Consider the following 25,602-nt stretch of genomic DNA (forward strand, 5'->3'; position numbering starts at 1 on the left):
AGCTAGTTATCGCGATGATCAGCGATAACCTTTCTTCTCGCCAAGGCTCTCACCTCGGATCTTTCACAAGACACACAGGTTTTGACAGATTCAGCCACTGCTAGACAGTGGAATCTTACCGTCGCAATGAAGAGTTTACGAAGAGACTTGTCTGCCAACCCGCAGGCCGCAAATGTTACCAGCAAGGTCTTCGTTAGGTCTACGAAAAGTGGAAAGGTGCAAAAGATTGTCCGCGAGCTCTATTTGAGAGAAGATATTCCTTGCTCTTCTAAGCTCTGCTCACAATGCCCGACGATTGCGCCGGCTGATGCCAATGGAAACAGTAAGGAAATTATTACGGTAATGGTCAAGCAAGTTGCTAATCGAAACAGTTGCACCGTTCATCCTATCTGATCGCCCCGCCGGCACAACGGCATTCCCCCGAGGCCACTACATTGTTCCCGATACAAATGCGCTGCTTAATGGAATGGATCTTTTTGAGCACACTGGGGCTTTTTACGATGTGATTGTCCTCCAGACTGTCCTCGAGGAATTGAGAAACCGATCAATACCACTTTACAACCGTCTTCTGGCCCTCGTCAAGTCAGACGAAAAGCGCTTCTACCTCTTTTTCAACGAGTTTCGCCGAGAGACTCATGTTCGCAGAGGCCCGGAGGAAACAATCAACGACAGGAACGATCGCGCCGTGCGCATGGTAGCAACCTGGTACAGTTCTCACCTGCAACAATCAGCAAAAAAAGGGAAGAAAGAGAAGGCGATACCGGCAATTGTTGTCATAACTGATGACAAAGAGAATCTTCGGAAATGCAAGGAAGAAAATGTGGCGGCCTTGTCGCTATCCGACTATGTCTCCGGCTTAGAGGGGTCCGAAATGTTGCTGGATATGATCAGCGAGTCAAAGGATGCGCGAGATGCCAAAGAGACAACCCGCGGGGAGTTTTTCTACCCTGAATATTTCACAATGTCAAAGCTCACGACTGGTCTGCGAGCCGGGACATTGCACCAGGGAGTGTTCAATGTTTCTCCTTACAACTACCTGGAAGCCTCCGTCAAGACCGCGGCTTTCGATAAACCTCTTCTCATTTTGGGCCGTGATAATAGTAACCGCGCTATTGCGGGTGATTCTGTCGTGGTCGAAGTACTACCACAGGACCAGTGGAAGAGCCCTTCGACTAAGATTGTGGATGAGGAAGCCGTGACCCGTAATGATAACCCTGATACTGAGGAGACCGATGCTGTGGTAACGGACAGAGAACGCAAAGCCCTCCAGGAAGAAGTCAAAAAGGCCCATGGCAAGAACTCGGATGGCAAGCCACAGCCTACTGCCAAGGTTGTTGGTGTTATCAAGCGCAGCTGGCGTCAATACGTTGGTCACATTGACTCGAATTCTACTGGCTCACAGGCCTCTGGTAGACGGCAACAAAACGTTTTCTTACTACCCATGGACAAGCGTATCCCGAAGATCAGAGTACGCACAAGACAGGCTAGCGATATTCTCGGTCAGCGTATTCTTGTCACCATCGATTCTTGGGACCGCGATTCGAGATATCCTACCGGTCACTTCATTCGGTCTCTGGGAGAGCTCGAAACCAAGGGTGCCGAAACCGAGGCTTTATTGCTTGAATACGACGTGCAGTATAAGCCGTTCCCGAAATCTGTGTTGGACTGCCTTCCATCTGAAGGTCATAATTGGAAGGTTCCTGTCTCGAAGGAGGATAAAGGCTGGACCGGCCGGAAAGATCTTCGAGACTTGCTTATTTGCAGTATCGATCCACCCGGCTGTCAGGATATTGACGACGCACTTCACGCGCGTCTTCTGCCAAATGGAAACTTTGAGGTTGGTGTCCACATTGCAGATGTGTCACATTTCGTCAAACCCAACAACCCAATGGATCTCGAGGCCAGTATTCGCGGAACCACTGTTTACCTAGTCGATAAGCGTATCGACATGCTCCCGCACCTTCTTGGTACAGATCTTTGCTCTCTCAAGCCCTATGTTGAACGATATGCGTTCTCGGTTCAGTGGGAGATGACACCTGATGCCGAGATAGTGTCTTCAAATTTCAGCAAGTCGGTCATTCGCTCCCGGGAAGCATTCAGTTACGAACAAGCTCAGTTACGCATTGACGACAAATCACAGCAGGACGAGCTGACCGAAAGCATGCGCACTCTCTTGAAATTCTCCAAGGTTCTCCGTCAGAAGCGTATGGACGCTGGTGCCTTGAACCTCGCTTCCCCAGAAGTCCGCATTGAGAGTGAAGGGGATGAAGTGGGCGATCCTTTGACGGACGTCAAGACCAAGGCTATGCTTGACACTAATAGCTTGGTCGAAGAGTTCATGCTTCTCGCCAATATCACTGTTGCCTCGAAGGTCTATGAGTCCTTTCCTCAGACGGCCTTGCTACGTCGGCACGCCACTCCCCCGCCTCAAAATTTCGAGGACCTTCAAAAACAACTCTCGAAGAAGCGAGACATGGAGCTGGATGTTTCCAGCTCACGAGCTCTGGCTGATTCTTTGGATCGTTGTATCGATCCTAAGAACCCATTCTTCAACACCCTGGTCCGTATCTTGGCGACCCGTTGCATGACCTCTGCCGAGTATTTCTGCGCGGGGGCCTTTGGCGAATCCGAATTCCGTCACTACGGTCTCGCCTCCCCCATTTACACCCACTTTACTTCACCCATTCGACGATATGCCGATCTGATGGTTCACCGGCAATTGGCTTCTGCCATTGGGTATGAAGGTGAGGATGGACACGCAGTTATCGAGGGTGTCAGCACCCGCAACAAGCTAGAAGACATCTGCCGGAACATCAACGTCCGTCACCGCAATGCACAGCATGCTGGCCGCGCTAGTATTGAATACTACGTGGGCCAGGCTCTCAAGGCCCGTGGAGAGAAGATGGCCGCCGACGGTGTTGATGCGGGTATTGAAGAAGAAGGATACGTGATGCGTGTGTTCGAGAACGGTGTTGTCATCTTCGTTCCCCGCTTCGGCATTGAAGGTGTCGTTCGTCTGGAGGACTTCGTCCTACCCGGTGAATCTGGAGCTCGTTCTGTCGCAGAGAGACGGGAGCTAGCTCCTCACCGCACTACGGAGTTTGATAGCGAGGAATATACCCTTTGTGTGGAGGAGAAGGGTCACCCGGAGAAGGAACGCAGTGTGACTGTTGAACTTTTCCAAAAGGTTCGTGTCAATGTCAGCTCCGTCAAGGAAGAAGGTCGTGGCGCCGGCAAGAGAAGGGTCCGGATCTTGGTTACGGAGGCATGAAACAAAAGCTACATCCATGTAGATTAGTATTAAAACGGCGTTCGAATCAAATGAATGACAGACGATTGTCTATTTTTGTATGTTCATTTGTGTGAAATGTATGTACTCTGCGCTACGCAGTTATTTAAACCTTTTTCAACGAGATCATTCTGCGTACCAAGCTGACCGGGGCCCATAACGGAATGTTTGTTTCAGTGGCCTCCAAGGCCGGGGAAATAGTCGCAGGGCAGTTTTGCTTCTCATTTCCGCCGTTGACTCCAGCCAATGGGCCAGACTGGACGACGGAATCACGGCTTGCCAGAGCACGCTCCAGCTCGCCGACCTTCCAACCGCGGACAACCCACAGACACATGGAAGCACCAATATACATGAATCCAGTAAATATCTGAACGTGGAGATATGAAGTCTCGCCACCAATACCATGGCTGCGGAGCTGAAGGGCGATAGGCTCGGAGACAGTGCAAGGAACAACAAGCGTGAGCCAGGTAATGCTTAAGCCAGAAGGGAGATCCCTGATACCAATAATCTCCGCCAGGACAGGAGAAACAGTAGCCCAATACGTGCCTGCGACAGTGCCAACCAAAACGGCGAAGAAGCATACGACACCCATACTGTCAGCAGAAGTCCAGATGACGAGACAGAACAGACCGCAGAGGAAAGTGAGGAAAGTGGCAATATTAATACGGCCAAGTCTGTCACTGAACATGCCAACAAACGGACGACCGAGACCCTGACCGAGGTTGAGCAGCGCCGAGACAATACTCCCCTGGTGTGACGAGAGACCGACAGAGAGAGCAAAGTTGGCAACGCTGAACAGCAGCGCCACATATCCGAGCATACTGAACACCCCCCACCCGAGGAAGAGCAAAAACTCCGGGCGACGCAGGAGGGGCAGATGGAAAGCCGTAAATCTACTGCCGACAGCCTTGTTGCGGTCCCGGAGCAAGTTACAACAGACCAAATTCACGACGCACGAAATGATACCCAATATACGAAACGCCCAAGCTAGCCCGTAGCGCGGAATAATGGCGCCCACGGCGAGGGAGTACATCAGGCCACCGAGACCAGATCCGGCGGCGTTGATGCCCATCGCTACGCCGCGGTGCTTGTCGAACCATTGCGGGGTGATGCCGACACTGCCCACGAAGAGGAAGCCCATTCCCCAGCCGAAACAGACGCCTTGGCTGAGGAAGATATGCCATTTCTGGGTTGCAAATGAGGCCCCTATTAGAGAGAGGGTTTCGAAGAAGATGCCCAGGTTGAGGACAAATCGTACACCCAATTTGTGGATCATATGGGTGGCTACTGGGGCCACCAGGAGGGCACAGGAGATACTCAAGCCGCCTGTGAAAGCGTACGATAGGGCAGATGTGTTGGGGAATACATCGTTTGAGAGGTAATAGCTCAGGAAGACTCCGTAGCTCTGGATATTAGACCGGTTAGTAAGACGAAGGTGCAAATTTGAAGGTGAAGACTAATGACTCACGCTATTGATACCCCAGGTATGCGCATTGATCCAGAAAACACAGGCGATACAGACCCAGCCATAGCCACCGTCCGGGGCCACATCGTGCTTATATTTTTCATCTTCGTCGACTTCCAATGGTGCCGACAGTGGATACAACGTCTCTTTCTGTTCTGCGCTCTCACGGTCCACTTCGTCCTCATGGGAACGGATGATATCGATGGGCACATTATCCGCCATGATGATAGCTCAGATACAAGCCCGGCTTGTTATTTTCCGAGATCACGAGCTCCTTAAAGACCGAAACCGGTTGCCGTTTTCGTCACGACATAGAGATTCTTGTAAAAGGAAGCAAAAGAGTTAAATGAGCACGCTAAGAGAAAAAGGGACTAGATTTCGATCAGTTTATCATTGGTAATAAAATAATTGGAGTCATCGGACTATCGGACTATCGGACTGAATGCCGAATCCTACCTTGGAACATGGTTCGTATAGAGGCGAGATCCCCAGGACGGACCTGGTTTATTATTTAGATTCGGCTCTATCAGACCAATGAAGGAAGCTAATATACAGCTACTCGCGTCCGAAGCTATGCAATTCTCGTGACTAAAAATTCCCCCACATCTGCCCAACTCGATTCTCTCCGCACCGGCTTCTCGGCACAAGATACTCCACAGCCAAGTATGACATCCCAAGGTTTCAATAATGGATGAGCTTGAATAGAGCCATGTATCCATAGGGCTAAGATTCTGAGTATTAACTTTTATATATTTAAATGTACCTTATCGTCATCCGTTTAATTGCCTAGCTCACCCGGAATGACAGGATTGGAGATGGACTGTGGCCCATTTCTATGTGGCCACGGAGATCCTCAACGATCCGTTCCAAATGTGTCTCATCCCATTATCACCCAATTCGACATCCGGAATAGTAGAGGAAGGACACGCCGCGTTCATCAGGAATAAGCCTCTACTTAACGCTGGCGCTAGTGTCATTATTCTCACACCTCCTCCCTATTCGAATATTTTCCGAGTAAATAACCGCAATTAGTTCCACGGCATACTGGCCGTGTTTAGGATATAGATCCCATTGAGTGAGATAATTATGTTGCAGATGAAACTCGTCGACGGATGACAGACATGATATAGAAATCATCGTCTAGCCCGATTAGGCCTAGTCTATATTTATTCTGCCGGTTGGGTCTTTCTGCCCAAGTTAGCCGATGATAGTTCACCGCATTATTTCAAGCCTAGGATAGAAGAGAAGGGTCACGTGACATGTACACACAAGGATATGATTTATTGGTTCGCTTCGCTCCGCAATAATGGCTCGTGATCAAGTCAGAATATTCAGCTCAGTTTTACTCAGTGATCAAAAAGCGGCAAGAGGTGAGCATCAACCTGGAAAGGGAAAGGTCTCGAGTGCCAGGCATTGGCATTATCCACACTTGTTGTCCAAAAGGGCTTATAGGGCTTCATAAAAACAAGCCCTTATCGGCAGATACCCATGCTGAGTCATCCGTTGCCTCGCGACGGGCCCAAGGGGTTTGTTTGGAGGGGAGACCAGCCCAATGACGCTAGCCAGCTCAGACCGTCAATTGTAGATCCAACTAGACTCTTCTCATCTTAGTTCATCTGGGTCCCTCTTTTCTGTACTTATCCGTATATCTTCTCCTGGATCCCTGATCCTTGCAATTCCATGATGCATAAACATCCCACTCAGAGAAAAGTCTCACCTCCTGGCCCATCCTTCATGTCCAACGATCAAGTCTGTAAGTAACTCTTCGGTGTCGGACGGCTCGGAGCTGATGTGAGTCAACAGCAACATACTTGAAAGATTTGCGAGCGAATCGTCCGGCCCGTCCGACAGGATCTCGTCCATACCCAGGCAAAGCAGCCGCAGTTAGCGATCAGTCTGATAACCTTCCTCCAAGGGCATCCTCGGCATTCTCCATGCGTACCCCGGTCGAGCATGACGTTGAAGATCGACGGTCAGGCAGCGCAATGTCCCATCGCCGGGCAAATTCCCAAGCGTCCGCCGGCGCAATGGGTCGTCCTTTAGCTCAGGAGCCACGAACGCACTCGATCCGGAAGAACGTCTTTCCAGCACAAATTCACGCACGTACCATATCAATACCGGCATCTCCCGCTCTGTCCTATCGTGAAAATGGGCAACGACGACACGAAAAGGAAGAGGCACGGGCACTACGAGAGGCCTTGCAGAAAATGGATATCGAGGACGATGTTGGACTTCACCAAGCGGCCCAGGATGAGGCCACGCAGCTAGTTTGGATGCACCAGAATCCGGGTCAAGCTTTCAAAAACCCTTATGCGCCATACCAAAATCCTGATGCCAACAAGGGCAGCCAGAGCCCTGTTAAAAATGGTTCGCGAGAATATGACCCCTTGACCAATAAATTCAGCCAGTCCACTGGCTCAAGTATCTCTTCTGATGGTAACTCTAGCCCGGAGTCACTGCGCAAACGATCATCTCTGGCTGGTCCCTCAAAGAAGAATCTCAAAGTCAACTTCAAACTACCCGAACTCGAGGAGTCTGTTGCTCCCGAACCGCAAACTGTCAGCAGCGATTCATTTAAAGGAATCCTCAAGAACCCTAAAGAACAAATATACGAAGAGCCCATTGAGACAAAGAAGGAACCCGAACCAAAGTCGGAATTTTCCAAGTCTGACTCGTCAGCAATGAAAAACAAACCGCGCAACGCCCTAGGCCGTATTCCTAGGCCATTGCCTTGGTTGCAGAATAGAGTTCACAGCAGCCCTATGATGGATAAGATTTCGCGGTTTGAAACCCCCAAGGACACTCCCACCAAGCCGCGTAATGCCGGCTACACTCGAAACGAAAGCGCTACTCCTTCTCCCACTCAGTCACAAGTTGCCGGCTACACTCGAAACGAAAGCCCTACTCCTTCTCCCACTGAGTCACACAAGGCCGGCTACGCTAGAAACGAGCGTGCTACTCCGACTCCTCCCCCCGAAGAAAAGGATGAACTTGTCCCCACTCAGGATGGGAGAGAGAGACGCAGTGACGAGATCCGCGCAGCTACCAGCAAAAAACGAGGAGACCGCAGCGAAAAGTTACCAATGCCTTCAGCTGTCAGTGATCGAGTGGGACGCCCAATCGTGAGCTTCGACAAAACTTGGAAACCAGTTGATCAGCCGAAGCCCGATCGTCCAACCCTACCCGTGATTGAAATAGCACCACCGACCATTGAAGTCTCTGAGCCGACTCCAGTTCCCGTGATAAATATCCCGGACATCAAAGTACCCACTATCTCCGAGATCGAGGCTTCTTCCAAGCAAGCGGCTAGACCCCACCCGACGGGGAAAAAACCGCAATCGCAGAGCCGTTGGTACTCGCCCTATACACGAACTGGTGTCCCCACTGCAAGCTGTGAGCGTTGTACGCTTTCCATTTCCGGAAAAATTGTGACCGCTGGCGGATGTCGATTCCACCCGGAGTGCTTTACCTGTTTCCACTGCAGCACACCCCTCGAATGCGTGGCTTTCTATTCAGAACCGGAGTCCAACAGAGCCGAGAGATTATCAAAAACCGAGGCTAGTGACATTGAAGCTCGCGTGCCACGTTTCTACTGCCATCTAGATTTCCACGAGATGTTCAGTCCCCGTTGCAAGAGCTGCAAGACCCCTATTGAAGGAGAAGTGGTAGTGGCATGTGGTGCCGAATGGCATGTCGGCCACTTCTTCTGCGCAGAGTGCGGTGATGTATGTGTGGATTCCCTTCTCATACGTTCGCCCTTAAGATAACTGACTATTTCTTTTCATATAGCCCTTCGATTCCCAAACTCCCTTTGTCGAGAAAGATGGCTTCGCGTGGTGTCTCAACTGCCACTCGCGCCGTACCGCACCACGTTGTCTGGGCTGCAAAAAACAGGTCATGGACGATGTTGTCGTCAGCGCAATCGGTGGCCAGTGGCACGAGAGCTGCTTCAATTGTCACGAGTGTGGCGAGGGTTTCGGTTCGGAGGGCCGATTCTTCGTTCGTGAAGGCGAGCCCAAGCGGACAGCTAAGGGCCGCATCATCGGTGGTCCGGTCCAACTGGCTATCTGTGAGAGATGTGAGGGTATCCGTCTCAAGGCGCCTGGGATGTGCTAGACTTTTGCACCATTTAGTTGCCGGGCTACGGCCACCATGTTTTAGCGAAATTACTGCTTTTATCGCATGATGTCGGTGTTTGATTGTTGCATAACTTGATTTTTGATTTGTCTGCACGTCTACAACCCCTTTTCGGGTTCATTTCGGGTGTTTGTTCTTATGTTTTGTTTTTGTTAGCAAGCGAAGATTGCCAGCGATGAGCGATGAGCGATGTTGAAGTATGATATTGGCCATGCATGCAGTTAGAATGAGGGAAAAACGCCCCAAAACACCTCCCCCTCTTATCGTCATATCATTTATATCCAATGATTCCTAACTTGCCATATTCTCCTCTCTCCTCTCTAATTAGGTATCTAGTTCCCTCCACTCCTTTTCAAACAGGCCACTCAGGATCAGCCTTGCGCCTGAAAACAGCAACATACTTGTTTCCCTTATTTCTCGTAACTTTCTTCGACTCCTCTGTCTCAAATTTCATAACCCGCACACAAGGATCAAGAGCAAGCTCCTCATCAGAAACCCGCTCAAACAGATCCTTACTGCTCGGAGCAGGGGCCGGTTCACCCTCCTGCTGCTCATTATTTAGGAAATGCCGCAGGACCCAGTGGTGATACTCCTCGACATCGGTAATGGTGTACAGCAGACCGCCAGGCCGCAGGACAAATGCATACTCGGCATTTAGAGACTCGGAGATAATACGGGCCTTGTGCTTACGGGCCTTGAAGTGCGGGTCCGGGAAGCAGATGAAGATCTTGGAGAGTTGGTGGTGGCCGAAGAAGTTTGGGAGGAACTTCATTGTGTTGCTGCGGATTGCGGCGATGTTTTCGAAGTTTCCTGGGAAGATTTTCTCCGTGCCGATTTCATCGTCGTTGGCTGGGGTTGGGGCCGGGGCTGATTCGGTGCTTTCGGGTTGTGTTGAGGCGTCTTGGGGTTCGGTTGATGATGGGTTCGCGGCTTTGTTCTTTAGGCGTTGTTGTTGGCTGCGCAGGGCGTGGATGCGAGAGGTGACGTATTCCAGCACTGAGGTGCGGATTTCCATGCCTGTGGTTTTGTGGTTAGTTTTGCGGTGCTCATTCGGCCGGGTGTATATATGAGTTGGAATATCGCTGCGCTGTACTTACCAACCATCAGGGTATCTGGCATCAATGGCGCCAGGCCAACGATCAGCCCGCCGAATCCACATCCGATATCCACGACTTCGACCTCCTTGGTCAACTTCCGCCCTCCGCTGAGGTTCGTTTTGGATGTATCCGGATCGACAAATGCAGGGAAATGGGATGACCAGTCCATGTGCGCGGGGCTGAGGGGACTATTAGGGTGTGAGTTAGCTATCAGTCTTCGATCGGATGCGAAGGAATTGTCGCCAATGGAGCTCGAGAATCCCGTGAAACCCCGTAGCAGCAGTTTAACGTGAAACAGGCAGATAGGATACATACTATTCTAGCCGGTGGTCGGAGAATGGATTCGCATGCGCGCGCTGGCGGAAGAATTTCTTCTGCGGCATCTTGATGACGGAGCCATCGGTAGATTCCTGCTGGGCCTGTACATTGCGACGGTACTCTTCGCGCTTGGTGCGCTTTGCAGGCGGATTTTGGGTGGCCATTGTGAAGAGCAGAGGGGACAGTCGAGAGAAATCCAAAAGGCCGAAGTCGAAATTGAGAAAATCCCCCGGGCCCCACCTTTTACTCCACAGCTTGGAGTCTCTCGACCGTCTTGTCTCTTCTTGTTCTCGACATTCGACTCGTTTTAACTTTTCTACTTCTATTTGGTCCATTTAGCTATCTGCTCTTCAATCTTCACTCTTTAATCCCTTCCAATATGACAACAACAACACCTCCCTTCCCCTTCCCACCAACCTACAACTTCCCCCCCTTCTTCACCCCGCAACCAAACACAACAACCCGCCACTCGCAGCTCGAGAAATGGTCCTCTCTGATCCAATCCTGGTGCCGGCATCATCGCCAATACCGTCTCTCCCTAATCGACGCCGTCGAAACACCGCTATTCCACAATACGGCCCTGCGCAAGCGCCTTGATCTGCGCGAGGCCCGCGCGGTCATCGACTGGATGACTAAGAGCGAAGAGGAAGGCGGCGGTGGGCGGCGAGCGGAGTGGATCTCGGATGCAGGAGGCGCGTCGTCTTTAGGGGGGTTGGGAAATGGTGCTGGGCAAGGGCCGAAGGCTGTTGCGTGGATTTGGTGGAGGAGGCCTGAGGAGTGGGCGGATGTGTTGGTCGAGTGGGTTGAGGGCACTGGGCAGAGGGGGTCGGTTCTGACCGTGTATGAGCTTATTCATGGGGAGGGAGCAATGTCGCAGGGTGAGATTGTGTCTTCGGTTGTGAATGATAATGTCTACGGACTGTGCTGATTCGCGTCTACAGAGTTCCATGGCATGGATACTGATGTCATGTTGCGCTCGCTGAATGTCCTGGTTAAGAGGGGCAGGGCGCAGATTTTTGGCGCTGAGGGCCAGGAGGGTGTCAAGTTCTTTTGAACAGCTCAAGATGAGATGCTGGGATTTCTCTATGAGATAAATCGTGGCTATTCGTGACATAAACAAAGCGCTTCCTATGTGCGGGCCAAAAGACATGTTAATCACGTCGCCGATACTCCAAACTTATACACAGAATCCATGTTCTTAGGTTGAAAGCCCTAAGTGGATGAGAGTGTCGACTCAATACCTTGGTATCGGTCTACTGGTCCATTGTCTCGATCATCTCATCGGTCAGCTCGTATTCGTCGGCAGCACGTGTCTGCTGCGACATGGCCATGTCCAGGAGCCAGTCAACCCGGACAATCCGTGGAGTTTTCTTGATATCGACCGCCAGTTGGCGGAATCGAGGCCAGACTCGAGCGTGATTAGCTCCAGTACTGCTGAGGAGGAAGACATCCTTGCGGACAGGGCTTCCATCTTCCGATTCGCTTTCCTCGTCGCTCTCCTCCCGCCGAGAATGGTTCTTTATAGCCAGACGGCCACGGTAAAGCATGCACTCTCCTCCGTTTGTTTCAACAATAGATTTGAAGGCATCAAATCCGCCTCGAATGTCCTCGACGCAGTAGATGCGATAGCCTTGCAGCATTTTATTCTTGTTCTTCTTTGCGTTTTTTGTGACAGAAGACAGGTCAAAACTGTACTTCTTCTCGGCTTCTTTATCCTCTAGAGGGAAATCGGAAGGGTCAAGCAGTTTCTCCTCCTTTAGGCAACTGTCAATGAACTTTGTGCTAAGGATCATCGGCGCATACGCGAGTGCATTAACGAATTTGGTAGTTCGCAAGATCGACGGTGCGGCCAAATGAGTGCATCGTCGGGCATCTTGGACCACCATGATACCGAGATCTCGAAGCCCTCGCTGTGAAAGTGTCAATAGATAGATCCTAAGCCAATATTTTCATAACTTCAGTCGTTAAACGAACCTTGTCTGCATCTTCTTTCTTCTCGTTTCCCTTACCAACCCATCTCTGATATCCAGTAATCAAGAGGTGCATAGCAATTGGTGGCCGTGACTTTTTCTGTCGTTTAGTCTCCACTGCTTGCTCGCCATCGCTCTCATCCTCAGCTTCAGGTGAGGCACGCTTTTTGTTCTCCTGAACCCGGCCTTCATCTGACTTTCGCCTGCCACCGTAGATAACACCCCCCACGCGTTTCCTTTCCTTTTCGTACAACGCAAGGTCCGGGACATACTCATGAAGCCGGGCAGCTGCCGCCTCTTTTGACTTGCGGCTACTGGTCGACGATGGTGTCTCATTTTCTTTGCCTTCGGACATGACTCGAGTTCGTGCGGGTGTTTGAATAGGTCGGCGTGACTTCCCATTACCCTGCGGAGTCCCAAGCGAAGTTTCCGGGGCATCCTCATCAATCTTCCTTTTCTTCTCAGCGGGAGGCTGTATTGAAACCATATTTTGGTTCTTGCTCTGCATTGCGCGCCGTGGGCTATGAGCAATATTCTCCTCGGACGAGAAAAATACCTGCTCCAAAACATGGCGGTCGAGCGGCGTCTGGCCTGCGACTTCTCCGAGATTGGTTCGCAGAGGGAAGTGGCTGTAGCGCCGGTTTGATGCCGGCTGGAGCTTCCATTTTGCATAACTGTCCTCCAGCCACAAGTGGTTGACAACTTCGAGGCCCCATTCCTTCGCGGCATTGCATTTCTCACTCATTCCGTGTGCCGTGATCAGATGGGTGTTCTCTTGCTTTAAAGTTTTGGTACATTCTGCACCTGCTGCTGCGATCAAATTCTCCAAGTAAATTCTTGCTTCGCCAACATAATTGGACAAACTGATTTTCAAACCCTCAAATCCAGGGATTCCAGTGCGAGAGACCGGGTAGTGTAGTAGTCGTCTGAGGGGTGAAGTATATGTGTTGAAGGTCATGAGGTGGTAGAGCCATGCGAGATTCCCAACGTCGATGTTCAGTCGCGATGCCGTGCGGTATGAAAATCCTTCCCGGTAACGACAAATTAACATGTCTGCTACATCAATATTTGATGTCACTTTGGCACCGCCTTGTTCGAGGACGGCTTGGATTGACTCCTGCAAGTGGGAGCCGATTGCAAGATCCGGAGACAACATAATGGATTTTCTTTCAAAGACACTGCGTTGGCCTGATTGATGCGCCGAACTAGGCGTAGGCAACTTAGAAGGATTTGTTGTCGACGCACCGACCAAGTCCTTATTATCTTGCCATCGGATTGGAGTATCAGGACCCGCGCGCAAAATCTCTGGGTCTGGAAGTGTATATGGACGTTCGTCGATTCGTCGACCAAGTTTAAGGCAGTCGTCAAACCTATTCTCAGTCAGCGAGGGTCACTGGCTGTTGTACCATGAAACTTACCAGTGTGGTAGTACAATCTTCACGTTTAATCTCTTCGCCTGCAAAATGCGCGCCTTGTCGGAGTCGGCCGTGAGGTCCACCAAATGTGTAACCTGTTGAGAAATTCTTGGAGAATACAATCCACCCTTCGCAACTACACCCCCTATGATTGCATCCTTGTCTCCTTCGGGTATGTCGCCGCAGGTAACCACCACATCGTTCATGAACAGACGCGGGTCTGGGCTGTATTGGCGGGGGTTGGCCAGTTTCCGCTTCGTCAATGAGTTATTCACCCACTGTGGCTTCACCACTGGGATCAACGCATCGCAGGCAGTACCGTATGCTTGGAAGTCAATAGTTGTAGAGATCATATGGCTGAACTTGGCCACATCGGGGACCTCGGCACCGGGTTGGACAATCAGAGGCTCGCCGCCATTTTGCTCGATTAGAGTGGCTAGCTAGACGAGTTTATTTTGTCAGTCTAGTTCAGGCTGTCCTAGTGGCAGGAAAACACGTACCTGTTCTGCGGATTCGTTCGAAAGATCCTTGGAGCATACAATACAGAAGCAACACTGCTCGAAGAGCTTTGAGTCTCCATTTTCAGCTGCCATAGCCAAATTTGTAGATAAAATATGCGATTAAAGACTGGGCTGTTGATTGAAAAATCTCCAAGAGAGTCACATCCAAGTGTGAAACTAGAATGAGGCAATCAGGGACGCGCCCACGCGTGTCAGGAACGCCGGATCACGTGCACCGTAGCGCGCCGGGATGGAATTGAGATATTGGATCTACAGCAAGAAATAAAGAAGAATAGCATTAACAAAGGAAACACCCCAAATTATATTGTAAGAGACTGATTTTCGGCCGAAAGACAGAAATTTAACATGATGCATCACAGAACTAGACGCCTTCTCATACTTGACCCCCCCTTCTTCTTTCGGACATCATCTGTGAAAAACTCAAAGAACTCATACATCTCCTGCATTATCTTTTTCGATTCATTGAATAGGCCCAAGGCTTTTCAGAAAAGTTTCAGCTGCTTGTCGCAATCAATCAGGTATCTTCAATTATACAAGGACAACTACCCACATGCGTGCAAGGCGAAGTTCTGCTACATACAACGATCATAAAAACATCACGAGGTCGATATGCATGCATGCTCCAGCTGCTATATACGAATGCATATGTAAACCAAAGAGTCGGGGAATATGGGAATATCAACATTAAAAACGAGGCCCAACAATTCGCTCAGATAACCACCAAGCTAGATGCAAACAACGAACAAGCCAACTAAAAAGAAAATCAAGCCGCCATCGTCAAAACATACGAGGTGATACTATCCATGCGCTCAGTCGTCAACTTCAAGCTAACCGTCAACAGTTCACGAGCAATGCGCGGCTCTTTCTCCTGTAGCACCTTCCACTGCGCCCCCGTTAAACACCAAGCCACACAATCGCGCTCGGCCTTGACCGTCGCCGTGCGGCGTGTATCACTGAAGAAAGGCAGTTCGCCGCACGGTCGACCAGCGACAATGAGCTCGAAGTAGCGGCCCTGTGGGAGGTCGTAGCCAGCGCGCAGCATGCCAGACTCGAGGAGGTAGAAGGCGCGCGGGGCGTCGCCTTCGTGGTACAGGACTGTGCCGGCGGGGTAGCATTCGCAGGAGAAGTAGGCGCAGGCGGGGAACCAAAAGTCTTCGTTTTCGGTTGAGAGGCCTTGGAAGGTTTGGAGGAGGAGTGGGAGTGGTTGGCGCATGGCGGACCAGGCGGGGGAGGCCATCATTGTTGTTTCGTGGGCTTGGATGGTTGAGGTCGCCACGCGCTGTAGGTGCTGGCGGCGGGGTGAGCTGACAATGTTGTCGGTTAGGGTGATAGGTTTGGGTCCTGAGGGCACGGGGACTGAGGCGGGGATTTGGAGGAGCTCGGAGTTTGCAGTTGAATCGGTGGGTGTGGAAAGTGCTTGCTGGCGGTTGTAGAAGACTTTCAGGTAGTTGTTCTCGCAGAACTCAAGGGCTGAGTTCAGGTCTTCGAAGATAGGGACGCCAGATTCTGGCTCGAAAAGTCCTACATTTTGTAGGGACCTTCCTACGTCACTTTCGACATCCAAGCCGGATATGGCCGTTTGTACGTTGCGCTTTTGAAGAACGCGGTTGATGCGGGTGAATGCTTCTGCGGCCGAGAAGTCGATTCCGTAGACTCGAGTAAAATCGAGAATGATGAATCGAATGGGACGACGGTCGAAAGCTTCCTCCTCGATCAGGCCACGCATGGTGTTCTCGACATTCACGATGGTCCCAAAAAAGAGATATCCACCAAGCTTGATAATCAGGGTCTGCTGCCCAGCTTCGCGTAGGAACTCCTGTTGGATAGGAGGACGTCGGACCGTTGACCCGGAAATTTCACCCGAGAATGTTGCTCGAATGGCAGATTTCCGAGACGTTTGGACCACAAAGTTCACACAGGCCAAAATGATCCCAATGAAGATTCCGACCACGAAGTCCCAAGCGCCCATAGTGACAACGATAATGACAACGGTTAGATATTCAAGCCGGGTGAGTTTTCCCCATGTGTCCACCAATGCCTCCTGCAAAAGCTCAATGCCCAACAAGAAGATCAAGGCACCAACGACCATAATAGGAATAAAGCCGATTATTACTGGGCCAATGACCATAATCCCTGCAGTGGCTGCGGCCAACATCAGACCAGCCAACCGAGATGACCCGCCACTTGCAATGAAGAGAAGACTGTTGGTATAAACAAGATAGTTCTGCTTCCGTTAGCACATTAACCACAGCTCTAGCGATGGGGTCACATACCTGAATGCTTCCTGCGAATCCTGAAAGTGCATTCGTCACGCCATGTGCCATGAGCTCTCTGTCAACGTTGAGATTGTCTTCGCCGGTGGATATGCCGAGAGCAGGTACGTTGATGGGCACATGAAGCACACCAAAGAATGTCAAAGCGAACATGGCCGGAATTGTCTCACCAAAGGCAGTCCAATTGACCGCCGAGAGATCTGGAATGAATTAGCATGGAATGCCAGAAGAATTACAACCAATTGACTCACCATAGAGAGAATAGAAATGATACCACGGGTTGTTCGAAGACGGGGCAGCAAAGACCCATCCATTGTGGCGCAGAGCGCCCATAGAAATCCTAGCGCTTAAGATGACAATGTAGAACACTGCAGCAACGGCAATGAAGTATCCGCCGACAAGGAAGTTCGAGCGAACAAATCGTTTGAGAACAAGAAGTCCAATGGCAAGGAAGAGGGGTATCATCCAAAGAGGGAAAGTATCGAGAGTGAAAAGTTTCTGAATCGTGGGGAGGTTGTACTCGAGAGACCCGGGGAGCCGGGCTGAAACCTCCATTCCAGTCTGTAGAAGAAAGTAGCCCACACCACCGATGCACCCGATGAGAATATGACGGGGAAAGAAGCCAATGAGTGAGCCCAGCCCACATACACCCATTAAGAAGAACACCAAGCCGGTGAGAACCGAACTGACCGAAAAGGCTAGAATGGTCGTTGCAATCACTGATTTCGGGTTGTCCTTGCCGACTGAATTCATGATGGTGAAAGCCATCTGGTGGAAGAAGGGTACTACTTCAATCATCTCACTTCCTATTCCTCCTTTGAAGATCGAGCCTCCACAGGAGAATACCACTTGGGATATAATGGTACTGACATAGAACATCGAGATACCGTCAGTTCCCAGGTGAGCGAACAGGGGTTCTCCCAGAGGGAACAAGATCATTCCATAGGATAAAGCATCAAGAATGTTGAGCAGTAGACCCAGTAATACGGCAGGAACCAGACTTGCGGGGTATACCACAGCATCTTTCCATATGGCTCGCCCATCCCATGCCTTTGGGTTCGACAAGATCCGAGTATAATGGGTGACGGATGAAATTCCTTTCGTTATTAAGTTTGGAGATCGTTGTGCAGCCGCCCTTTGATTCTCAGCGTCACTTGCACTTCCATAGTTTTGTATAGATTTGGATCGTGATTTAGATAATAACGAGGTGCTTTCATTGTCTCGTTCGGGTTCCGCATAGATCATCGGTGGGGGGAAGGAGATATCATCGGTCCCGGGTTGTGTGGCCTGGTCCTCCTCCGTATCCGTCAACGGACGGCGAATCATCTCTGTCAAGGCCGAAGGACCTGAAGCCGAAGCAGGGTCAACTGAGGGATACCCTGGCTCCAATAACGCCTCCCCCGCTGCGGATTGAGGGTTTGCAGCTTCGTCCTGGGAGTAACTTGCAGAATCCCGTCTGCCGTGGAATATATCAAGGGTGGGGGGTAAGCCGGAGCCGTCCCTCAAGAGGGAATTCTTATTCAGCGAAAGGCCATAGGTAGCGAGTTCCGCAGTCTGGTCACGGAGACCGCCTGAAGCATAATGAGCCGGATCTGTGATAGGTCGAATGGTCAGTAAAAATTGCGCGGTATCTCTAGCCGTGCACTATGTATGCACAATGACCCACCCATATTGCTATTGAAGGACCGGTGGTAAAATGAACGGTTTGGTGTTCTTGTCGTTGATCCATTGTAGCTGGATGATTCTGCTCCCATTGGACCGGGCGGGCTACCTGGATTTGCATGTTCCACCAACGTTTCTGATGGGGCGTTACCCTGGATGTCGCGGTCAAACATCAGATTGCGTGATAGCGCTGATGCACGAGAGTCGCGACGGCCACGAGGCTGCAAAACCGCCATGGTATCTCGCGCAATTGCTGTCCAACCAAGTGCGTCGAAAATTTAGGAGATTCGGAAGTTAAACGGGGCCACTTAACGCATTGGGCCGTTTGGACAAACAGATGACGCAACCGAGATGAACATTGCAAGGGGGGCTCAGTGAATTATATAGAAGTGAAAGGAAGTTACCTATCAACACAAATCTGAATTAGCAACAGACCAGATAGAAAAGATCCGAAGTATCGGAGTTCCAAGGTTTTTTGACTAAACGTCCCTTATCTCTTAATAGGCGCGCTAAACCGGATCCGGACTAATACAGATGAAGATAGTGGGAGGCGGTAGGCCCGTGCGCAAACAGCCAACACTCGGCTGACCTAAGCGGATAAGATAAGATAAGATATCATCACATGATATATTAGGGTCTCTCAAGTTTCACCTATGCTCTCAATAGTAGCTACATGTATTGTTGTAGTAAATCGCCTTACAGTTACTATAGAGAGAGTATTCAGTAGCAGCAATGTATCAAGACAAAGGAATTAATTAGTTGCATACAATCAACCAAGAAGATATTTATGCCGGAACAAGGTTCATGAAGTGAAGGGATTCGGCGGCATAACCACGCAGTCGCTCGACATCCAGGTAGAAGATATCATTCCCGCTGTTGTCATCTAATAGCGCCGGCCCAAAGATATCACGTCGTCGAATCCCTAGCCGTTGATTATTTCCAGTGGCAGGGCGGGGGAAGATACTCTGCACAGATTCCAGGTAATAAGTATGTGATATTTAATCAGAAATCCGGACATACTTCGCTTTGTTCACATCTGGGCATATCGTTTCGGTCTCTGTTAAAGAGCTCGACAGTCCCCGAGACACCTCCTTGCAGCTTTCTCCACTTGACGATAATGACAACCCTAATAGAGCCATCACCACCCATTAGTAACAGGTTCATATTATTATAAATTCGTGTAATCGACTCGCTCCAGCCACACTCTACCGCAATAGCTGGCATGATATGACCCTCGACTCGGAAAAAGAAGTTGGGTTCTTTCCTAGAGTTCCTGTGCAGGTAAGTGAGTTGTAAGGTACTTACTTGTTCCAACTGCCACACGTAAGAGTGGTTGTTCATATTGCGTTATGTTATGATTCAAGAGCCAGTCGATCATCTGCTGCACTAGCCAGTGCTGGATACAATTTTGTACCTCTGTCGGTATGACTTTGACCCGTAGAGTACGGTCCCTTGTATTGTGGGTTTTCCTAGTATATTGGGTAAGAGTCAAGGAAAATTAGATGCAGAAGGTCTTTGACTTACCGAGAAGGGATCTTTTCGTCAATACGCTGGAACACGGCCGCCCCCCCAGGATTCAGGCACGTCGGTAAATAAAAAGTTGTGATAGCTTTCGACTTGGTGTAGGGAGGAGAGGACGTGAGCTTCAAAGGCAGGCAGGTTGTCAAACTGTATCACTGAAGTTGTACTCATGGATGAGCCCGTCGAGACAGAAATGGAAGTGAGGACATTCGGCATGGTGAGTGAGAGAAGAAGGACGGTGCGATGTATAGGATTAGAACTCGTCAGTGAGAGTAAATGATGGAACTGACTAAATTAGGGTAAGGCCTAGGATAGAGAGTTTGCTCTCAGTTACCTCTCAGTTGCTATAGCTCTTTCACCATTCTCTTACCTACCCATTTTCTTTTAGATCAATCAGGAAGAACCTACCAACGTTCTACGGAAAAGACTACAATGTCAACCCTTTGGTTGACATCCCAGGTTACCAATTCAAACCCCCACTTTTTGAGGTGCCTAGTTTTCTAGGTTGCAAGGCTTGATTAATTAATCTATCACGGAGTACATCGGCCTACAATGACTACTAGTTCCGTGCATTACAGGCTAAGATAGAGGTTTAAATTAGTGGGATCGACTAGATTGATCTATTCTATTAAGCATAGAGGGGAAGTGCGGTCGGGTCGATCATGGGCTAAATGGTACTACTAATGGGTATTTCTACGGAGTACTCCGTAGCATTCTACCTTTTTAATGAGAGCGGAGGGGAACGGGTCTTCGAGAGATATAATAGGTTGTCTCTTCAATTGCGCTAACTCTAGACTAACTAGACCTTCGATAATCATACGTAATAGAAATAGTATACAACATGCTACAGCTCCGTGGTCGGAACACAGTATGCGCCGCATGATCGGCATCGACATGCAGCCGCAGCCTTGTTTCCTTGCATAACGCCAGCCAACGAGATAACTAGTTATGGTCATCGCTCCAATTGGTCTTTTACCATGGGCCAATCTACCCCTAGAGAGTAATTCGAGTAAAAAAGCTATTGATCAAACCAACAGTCATACATAATTAGACTCGCACTATTGCAATGCAGAAAATCTTCATTTTGGCCGATGTCTTAACGGCGGGGGTATCTCAAAGTCCATGGTCCCGTCACAAAACCACTGTAGATATCCAACGCTAACTCATATTTCTTTTGCTCATATAATTCTTGTACTCATATAAAACCCGAAGCAGCCAGGTAGTTCCGGCTCACATTCAAGTCAATCGCTCCAGGAAACCCTGCGCAATCAGACGCTCCACATCACCTTGACGAACATACAGCTGACTGTTCTTGGTCAAGTTGATCACCCTAAACCCAAATTAGCCACCGAACACCCAGAAAATGCAGGAGACAAAAGAAAAGAAACATACCCATATTCCGTCTGAATCTCACCAGCATCCTTCAACACCCGCACATCAATAAACAAATGCTTCGGCGGCTCCAGCGTCCCCGTCAAATCAACATCCGTCCACTGGCCCTTATACGCAGCAAGCATATCCCCGTACTGGCGGAAATACTCCTCCTCCTCGGGACTCAGCGAGCTATGCCCGTTCGCCCCGAGAGCCGTGTGCTGCGGCGCCGCGCTGTCATCGGACGGCTGCTGCTGCTCGAGGATATCCACGCCCGTCCAGCAAAGCTCCTCGAGCTTGTCTGTGCGCACGCGGTGATACGCAAGCAGGCAGCGCTTGTTCCGGCGCATGCACAGGTGGTCGACGAGGAGCGCGCAGGCGATGGCTGGGTCGGCTGAGGGGTTGAACGCGCCCTCGAAGGGTGCTAGGAGACGGATGACATCGCGGTCGAGATCGCGGACTTCCCGGGTTACTGCGCGCACGATTTCGGTTTGGTATGGGGGTAGGTGGGCGAGGGATTGGGTGCGTTTGGCGTGTTGGACCTATTGCGCGTGAGTTGTTGGTCAGCGGGTTTCGTTTTCTCTTGTTTTGATATTATACGGTCGGTCTGTGTTGAGATGATAAATGCCCAAGAGCGGGATGAATCTATAGCCCACGTACCAATTTGTTGCCGAGTTCGCCGTACATGGTGGCCACGCGGTCGGCGTCCTGTTGAGGGACGCGACTTTGATCCATTTCGGCGCGCCAAGATCGGCTCTTAGTCAGGTGGAGTGATCGGCGCCAAGGTTAGGTATGGAGTCTTGATCGAAAGAGATAGATGAGAAGTACACTAAAGTGTCTTGAATGCATTGAATAATATTCCGTAAGGTTGGGTTTTTACAAGAAGACAGGCAAAGAGGATGGGGCAAACAAAGCTGGAACGAGCACAACAGCGTCTAGACGAATCGAGGGAAAGTGCCCAATGATTATTTTCGAATCAAAAGGGCGAGTCAATGATTGATACTAGTTACCAGAGCTGCATATAAGTCCTCATTTTGTGATATTTACAGGATATCAGAAGATCATATAGGCCTCGGCTTCGCGGCGCGACTATTCACAGACCTCCACTTTTTATGCTTGGGTGTAAATTTGAGGCATACAGCAATTAGTAGTAATAATATCAACCCCCAAGGCCCTGCTACATTGACATACAGTAATTAGAACTGGAGTAAGGTGCACCCCATACACCTCCGGGGTGGGAATTGCTGCTCCCTCATCGCGATTGGGCGCTAGAATTGATAATACACACCGAGTCGTGAACTTTATGGTGAAAATGGCAATTGATGACCAGGATGACGTCTATCACCTCCGCACATGTGAGTTCAAGTTATAGCCCCAACCACTCAGCTCAATCGCTCGGGCCCTAGAGAGGTGCCGTTGGTTTGATGGGTCATATAAGTACTCCAAAAAATACGAGATCTACCACCGCTGACTGAACATCCTCTCAGCTAGTTGGCTGTTGCAAAGACAGAGACCGTTCGAGGTCTATAACTTAATAGAATCCTGCATGGGGCCGAAATGGGAGGCCTAGATGGGAGGCCTGGATCGGAGGCCTGACTAACATTTATGCTTACTACCGCCACCAAGCCCCCAAATCCGCCCTTCAAAGCTAAATCTCGCCATTATAAAAGAGCTTATACTGCTGGAACTTTGCACGAATTTAATCTGATTCAACCGTTTCAAGATCATATCGCTTTCGACATATGAAAATGTCCGACCAAGTCCAATCTCACGGTGAATATTTACTGGTTAGGAACATAGCCGAACGCGACAGGTGGAAAACTCAGCAGCAATTCAACCCTCTAGTAATATTAACATGGAATACAGACTGAATATGCAATATAAAGCCTGGCAAGCCAATATTGGGTATCTCCTTCATCCAGCCATCAAACAACATGATCGTATGCGCATTGCAGATGTCGGTACAGGAACTGGGTGAGTAACAACTCCATTAAGAGAAGAAAGCCCTAACACTATTTTCCAAGGATCTGGTTACGTGAGCTCGCAGCTGCCCTCCCAAGTACTTGTCAGCTTGACGGGTTTGACCTCTCAGACGTCATGTTTCCCCACAAGGATGCCTTGCCGGAAAATATCACCTTCCATCATCAAAATTTTCTTGAGCCATTCCCAGATGAGTATCTAGGGGAATATGATGTCGTCAATGTTCGAGTGATGGTGGTAGCATTGTCTTCTGACGAGTGGGAGCCTGCCGTGCGAAACTTGATGACACTTCTCAGTACGGAGTTTCCCATCTTAGCTTCGATTAATCCAAGATCTAACGTAATACCGAGCAGAGCCAGGGGGTTATTTACAGTGGATAGATTGTGCCGCACATGAGTGTGCAATCAAAGGAGAGCCCGAGGGGAAGCGAGCCACTGATGCACGATATGGAACCGACTTATTCCTTAGGACTCTTGTTTCGCTTGGGAAAACACCAAAGTAAGCTTGACTACCAGGGACTAAATAGAGAGGCTAACTCCCTTTAGTATTGCTACCCTTCGTGGCACTTTCCAGAAATCTGGACTGGAATCCTGTGAAGAGCGGATCTACACTCTTGACAACCCGGCCACGCGGGAAGACCTCAATCTCACGGTCGTTGTCGGAATCCAGCATGTTCTGACTGCTGCTTTCAAAATGCACAAGTTGAATGAAATACAATCCATGGATCAGATTGTAAGTCTGAGGGAGGCTATGCTAAGTGACTTGCACAGCCTAGGTTGCTATTATTGCTTTGATGTTTATGTCGTGGTTGGGAGAAAGATTTGATTGAAGGATTCGGCTTGTCTCTTTTTCTGCTGCTGAACGGGGCAGCCTTCCTCGTGAGATGGATTTATTGGGCAATCTAGTCACTTTTATACGATGATTAAAGAGTCTTTATAGTAGTAAAAATGTGATTAACTAGTTGCTCGCTGTTCGTATTCGCAATGTCCCAAAGTAGATAAGCGAGAGTTCAACGCTATTTCAGAGATTGTGGCTTGGGTTGAATATATATTGACGAGGGCTTCGTCAATGCGACCCTCTCTGTGAGCAGCTTTATCGTCTACTCGGATGGTAGTTGCGACGACAAAAAAGCCGTTATATTGCCGTCAAAAACTACGTCCTTCAATGATATAGCGTACCTCACTATTCGCGCTGCCTGTGAATTTCAGGTCGGTCGTGGTAACGTATTACTAGATTTCCAGATTCCTATGATGTTTTTGAAGAGCAGTTTGTGGACGTTCAAGGTCGACGCGAGACTCGGAGATTTAGACAATACATGCCTATTTGCCAGAGCGTTGACACAATGGTTAGACGAGAAAAGAGATTTACTACTACTCTTGTAACAAGATAAGGATGCAGCCGCACAAGTTTCATATAGGCTAACTGATTCTCCTAAGAACATTTGACCAATTGCAAGGCTTGATTTAAAGTCTCTGTTGGCGCCCAGCGTCTGATGGCTTCTCGGAGTTATCGTAGTTAAGAGCATAGCTGTAGGTCGAATCATAATGCATCGCCCAGTAATGATCCCAGATGCACTTGGTGATGGGACCAACCTGGCCATCATTCACAGGCTTTCCATCTAGCACGGTGATTGGCATAATACCACCAGCAGTGGTGCACATGAAAAGCTCATCGCAGTGATATATCGACTCAACCGGCACGATTTCTACACGGAACTCAATGCCATTGGCGCGTGCCGCATCGAAGACACTCTTGCGGGTCACACCCTCGAGGACTCCACGCTCGGGTGTGTAGAGAACGCCGTTCTTGATGAGAACGATGTTGAATCCAGAGCCTTCCGTGAGATTTGCATCTCCATCAGTGAGGAAAGGGTATGTAGCGCCGCGGTCCGAGGCTTCAAACATTCCGCGAGTCAGGTCGCCCCATTGCAGATTCTTGATGGTTGGGTCGAAACAGCCAACGGGGGTTCTCCGAACAGTGCGAGCAATTATGGCGCTACCACCTCCATATTGCATCTCTGGCTCCATAACCCAGGAGTATGGCAGGACGAACATATAGAGATTCTGCTGGGTGAGCTGTTCGGGCGTAGAGCCACGAACGCCAACGAGGCCCCGAGTGACGATCAGCTCGACAAAAGCGTCTTTTATTCCGCTCGTGGTGGCCATTTGTCCAAGGATTCGCTTTATTTCCTCCCTTGGCAGCGGAAGCTGCATTCGCATCTTGCCGCAACTAGCATCCAGCCGAGAAATATGATCGTCGAGACGGAAGAAACGCCCATCCCAGATTGATGGCACGTCATAGGTGAGATCGCCATGCAGAAATCCCTGGTCCATCATAGGAATGCGAGCCTGATGGAAAGGAACGAGCTCTCCTTCAACCCAGGCGATACCCTTGGCAAAGGGATTACTGCTGGCTTCAAGCACAGCTTTTCGTGCAGCGTAGGCGCCGAAGATTTCATTCATCGAAGTCATTTTGGAGAATAGAGGGTAAAAGACAACCACACGGAGTTGAGAAAAGAAGAAGAGAGTTTGTGATAGAAGATGGTGTTATCAACCGTCACACAGGTACACCTTTAAATAGGCT

The 25,602-nt window shown here is 49.8% G+C and overlaps 11 protein-coding genes across 11 annotated transcripts; 4 read left to right on the forward strand and 7 right to left on the reverse strand.

The window, feature by feature from the left end:
* Window positions 1-126: 126 nt before the first annotated feature.
* Window positions 127-3,271, forward strand: LCP9604111_3628 (exosome catalytic subunit DIS3; the record flags this gene model as incomplete). The annotated part of the gene is made up of 2 exons (XM_039071237.1): window positions 127-322; window positions 372-3,271. The coding sequence occupies 2 exons, from the start codon at window positions 127-129 to the stop codon at window positions 3,269-3,271; spliced, it is 3,096 nt and encodes a 1,031-aa protein (XP_038930291.1).
* Window positions 3,272-3,395: 124 nt separating this feature from the next.
* On the reverse strand, window positions 3,396-4,976 carry LCP9604111_3629 (MCT family MFS transporter; the record flags this gene model as incomplete). Its single annotated transcript, XM_039071238.1, has 2 exons — window positions 3,396-4,694; window positions 4,758-4,976. 2 exons carry the CDS (start codon window positions 4,974-4,976, stop codon window positions 3,396-3,398), a joined length of 1,518 nt encoding a protein of 505 aa, XP_038930292.1.
* Window positions 4,977-6,488: 1,512 nt separating this feature from the next.
* LCP9604111_3630 (LIM domain protein) lies at window positions 6,489-8,870 on the forward strand (the record flags this gene model as incomplete). Its single annotated transcript, XM_039071240.1, has 3 exons — window positions 6,489-6,507; window positions 6,558-8,479; window positions 8,544-8,870. The coding sequence occupies 3 exons, from the start codon at window positions 6,489-6,491 to the stop codon at window positions 8,868-8,870; spliced, it is 2,268 nt and encodes a 755-aa protein (XP_038930293.1).
* Window positions 8,871-9,243: 373 nt separating this feature from the next.
* trm8 (tRNA (guanine46-N7)-methyltransferase) lies at window positions 9,244-10,470 on the reverse strand (the record flags this gene model as incomplete). The annotated part of the gene is made up of 3 exons (XM_039071241.1): window positions 9,244-9,908; window positions 9,989-10,176; window positions 10,304-10,470. 3 exons carry the CDS (start codon window positions 10,468-10,470, stop codon window positions 9,244-9,246), a joined length of 1,020 nt encoding a protein of 339 aa, XP_038930294.1.
* Window positions 10,471-10,685: 215 nt separating this feature from the next.
* Window positions 10,686-11,360, forward strand: LCP9604111_3632 (ESCRT-II subunit protein VPS25; the record flags this gene model as incomplete). Its single annotated transcript, XM_039071242.1, has 2 exons — window positions 10,686-11,184; window positions 11,248-11,360. 2 exons carry the CDS (start codon window positions 10,686-10,688, stop codon window positions 11,358-11,360), a joined length of 612 nt encoding a protein of 203 aa, XP_038930295.1.
* Window positions 11,361-11,559: 199 nt separating this feature from the next.
* LCP9604111_3633 (uncharacterized protein) lies at window positions 11,560-14,284 on the reverse strand (the record flags this gene model as incomplete). Its single annotated transcript, XM_039071243.1, has 4 exons — window positions 11,560-12,216; window positions 12,281-13,646; window positions 13,695-14,131; window positions 14,192-14,284. 4 exons carry the CDS (start codon window positions 14,282-14,284, stop codon window positions 11,560-11,562), a joined length of 2,553 nt encoding a protein of 850 aa, XP_038930296.1.
* Window positions 14,285-14,975: 691 nt separating this feature from the next.
* LCP9604111_3634 (sulfate transporter family protein) lies at window positions 14,976-18,383 on the reverse strand (the record flags this gene model as incomplete). The annotated part of the gene is made up of 4 exons (XM_039071244.1): window positions 14,976-16,436; window positions 16,486-16,685; window positions 16,737-18,077; window positions 18,152-18,383. 4 exons carry the CDS (start codon window positions 18,381-18,383, stop codon window positions 14,976-14,978), a joined length of 3,234 nt encoding a protein of 1,077 aa, XP_038930297.1.
* A 549-nt stretch (window positions 18,384-18,932) lies between these two features.
* On the reverse strand, window positions 18,933-19,311 carry LCP9604111_3635 (uncharacterized protein; the record flags this gene model as incomplete). Its single annotated transcript, XM_039071245.1, has 2 exons — window positions 18,933-19,112; window positions 19,168-19,311. The coding sequence occupies 2 exons, from the start codon at window positions 19,309-19,311 to the stop codon at window positions 18,933-18,935; spliced, it is 324 nt and encodes a 107-aa protein (XP_038930298.1).
* A 1,593-nt stretch (window positions 19,312-20,904) lies between these two features.
* On the reverse strand, window positions 20,905-21,774 carry LCP9604111_3636 (DNA replication protein PSF1; the record flags this gene model as incomplete). The annotated part of the gene is made up of 3 exons (XM_039071246.1): window positions 20,905-20,998; window positions 21,061-21,581; window positions 21,700-21,774. The coding sequence occupies 3 exons, from the start codon at window positions 21,772-21,774 to the stop codon at window positions 20,905-20,907; spliced, it is 690 nt and encodes a 229-aa protein (XP_038930299.1).
* Window positions 21,775-22,894: 1,120 nt separating this feature from the next.
* LCP9604111_3637 (class I SAM-dependent methyltransferase) lies at window positions 22,895-23,848 on the forward strand (the record flags this gene model as incomplete). Its single annotated transcript, XM_039071247.1, has 5 exons — window positions 22,895-23,013; window positions 23,064-23,314; window positions 23,373-23,517; window positions 23,565-23,751; window positions 23,795-23,848. The coding sequence occupies 5 exons, from the start codon at window positions 22,895-22,897 to the stop codon at window positions 23,846-23,848; spliced, it is 756 nt and encodes a 251-aa protein (XP_038930300.1).
* A 634-nt stretch (window positions 23,849-24,482) lies between these two features.
* Window positions 24,483-25,490, reverse strand: LCP9604111_3638 (aminotransferase class IV; the record flags this gene model as incomplete). Its single annotated transcript, XM_039071248.1, has 1 exon — window positions 24,483-25,490. The coding sequence occupies one exon, from the start codon at window positions 25,488-25,490 to the stop codon at window positions 24,483-24,485; it is 1,008 nt and encodes a 335-aa protein (XP_038930301.1).
* Between the last annotated feature and the right edge of the window lie 112 nt (window positions 25,491-25,602).

The sequence above is a fragment of the Penicillium roqueforti genome (genome assembly GCF_015533775.1).
Source record: "Penicillium roqueforti strain LCP96 04111 chromosome Unknown scaffold_06, whole genome shotgun sequence".
In the NCBI taxonomy this organism is placed as follows: Eukaryota; Fungi; Ascomycota; class Eurotiomycetes; order Eurotiales; family Aspergillaceae; genus Penicillium; species Penicillium roqueforti.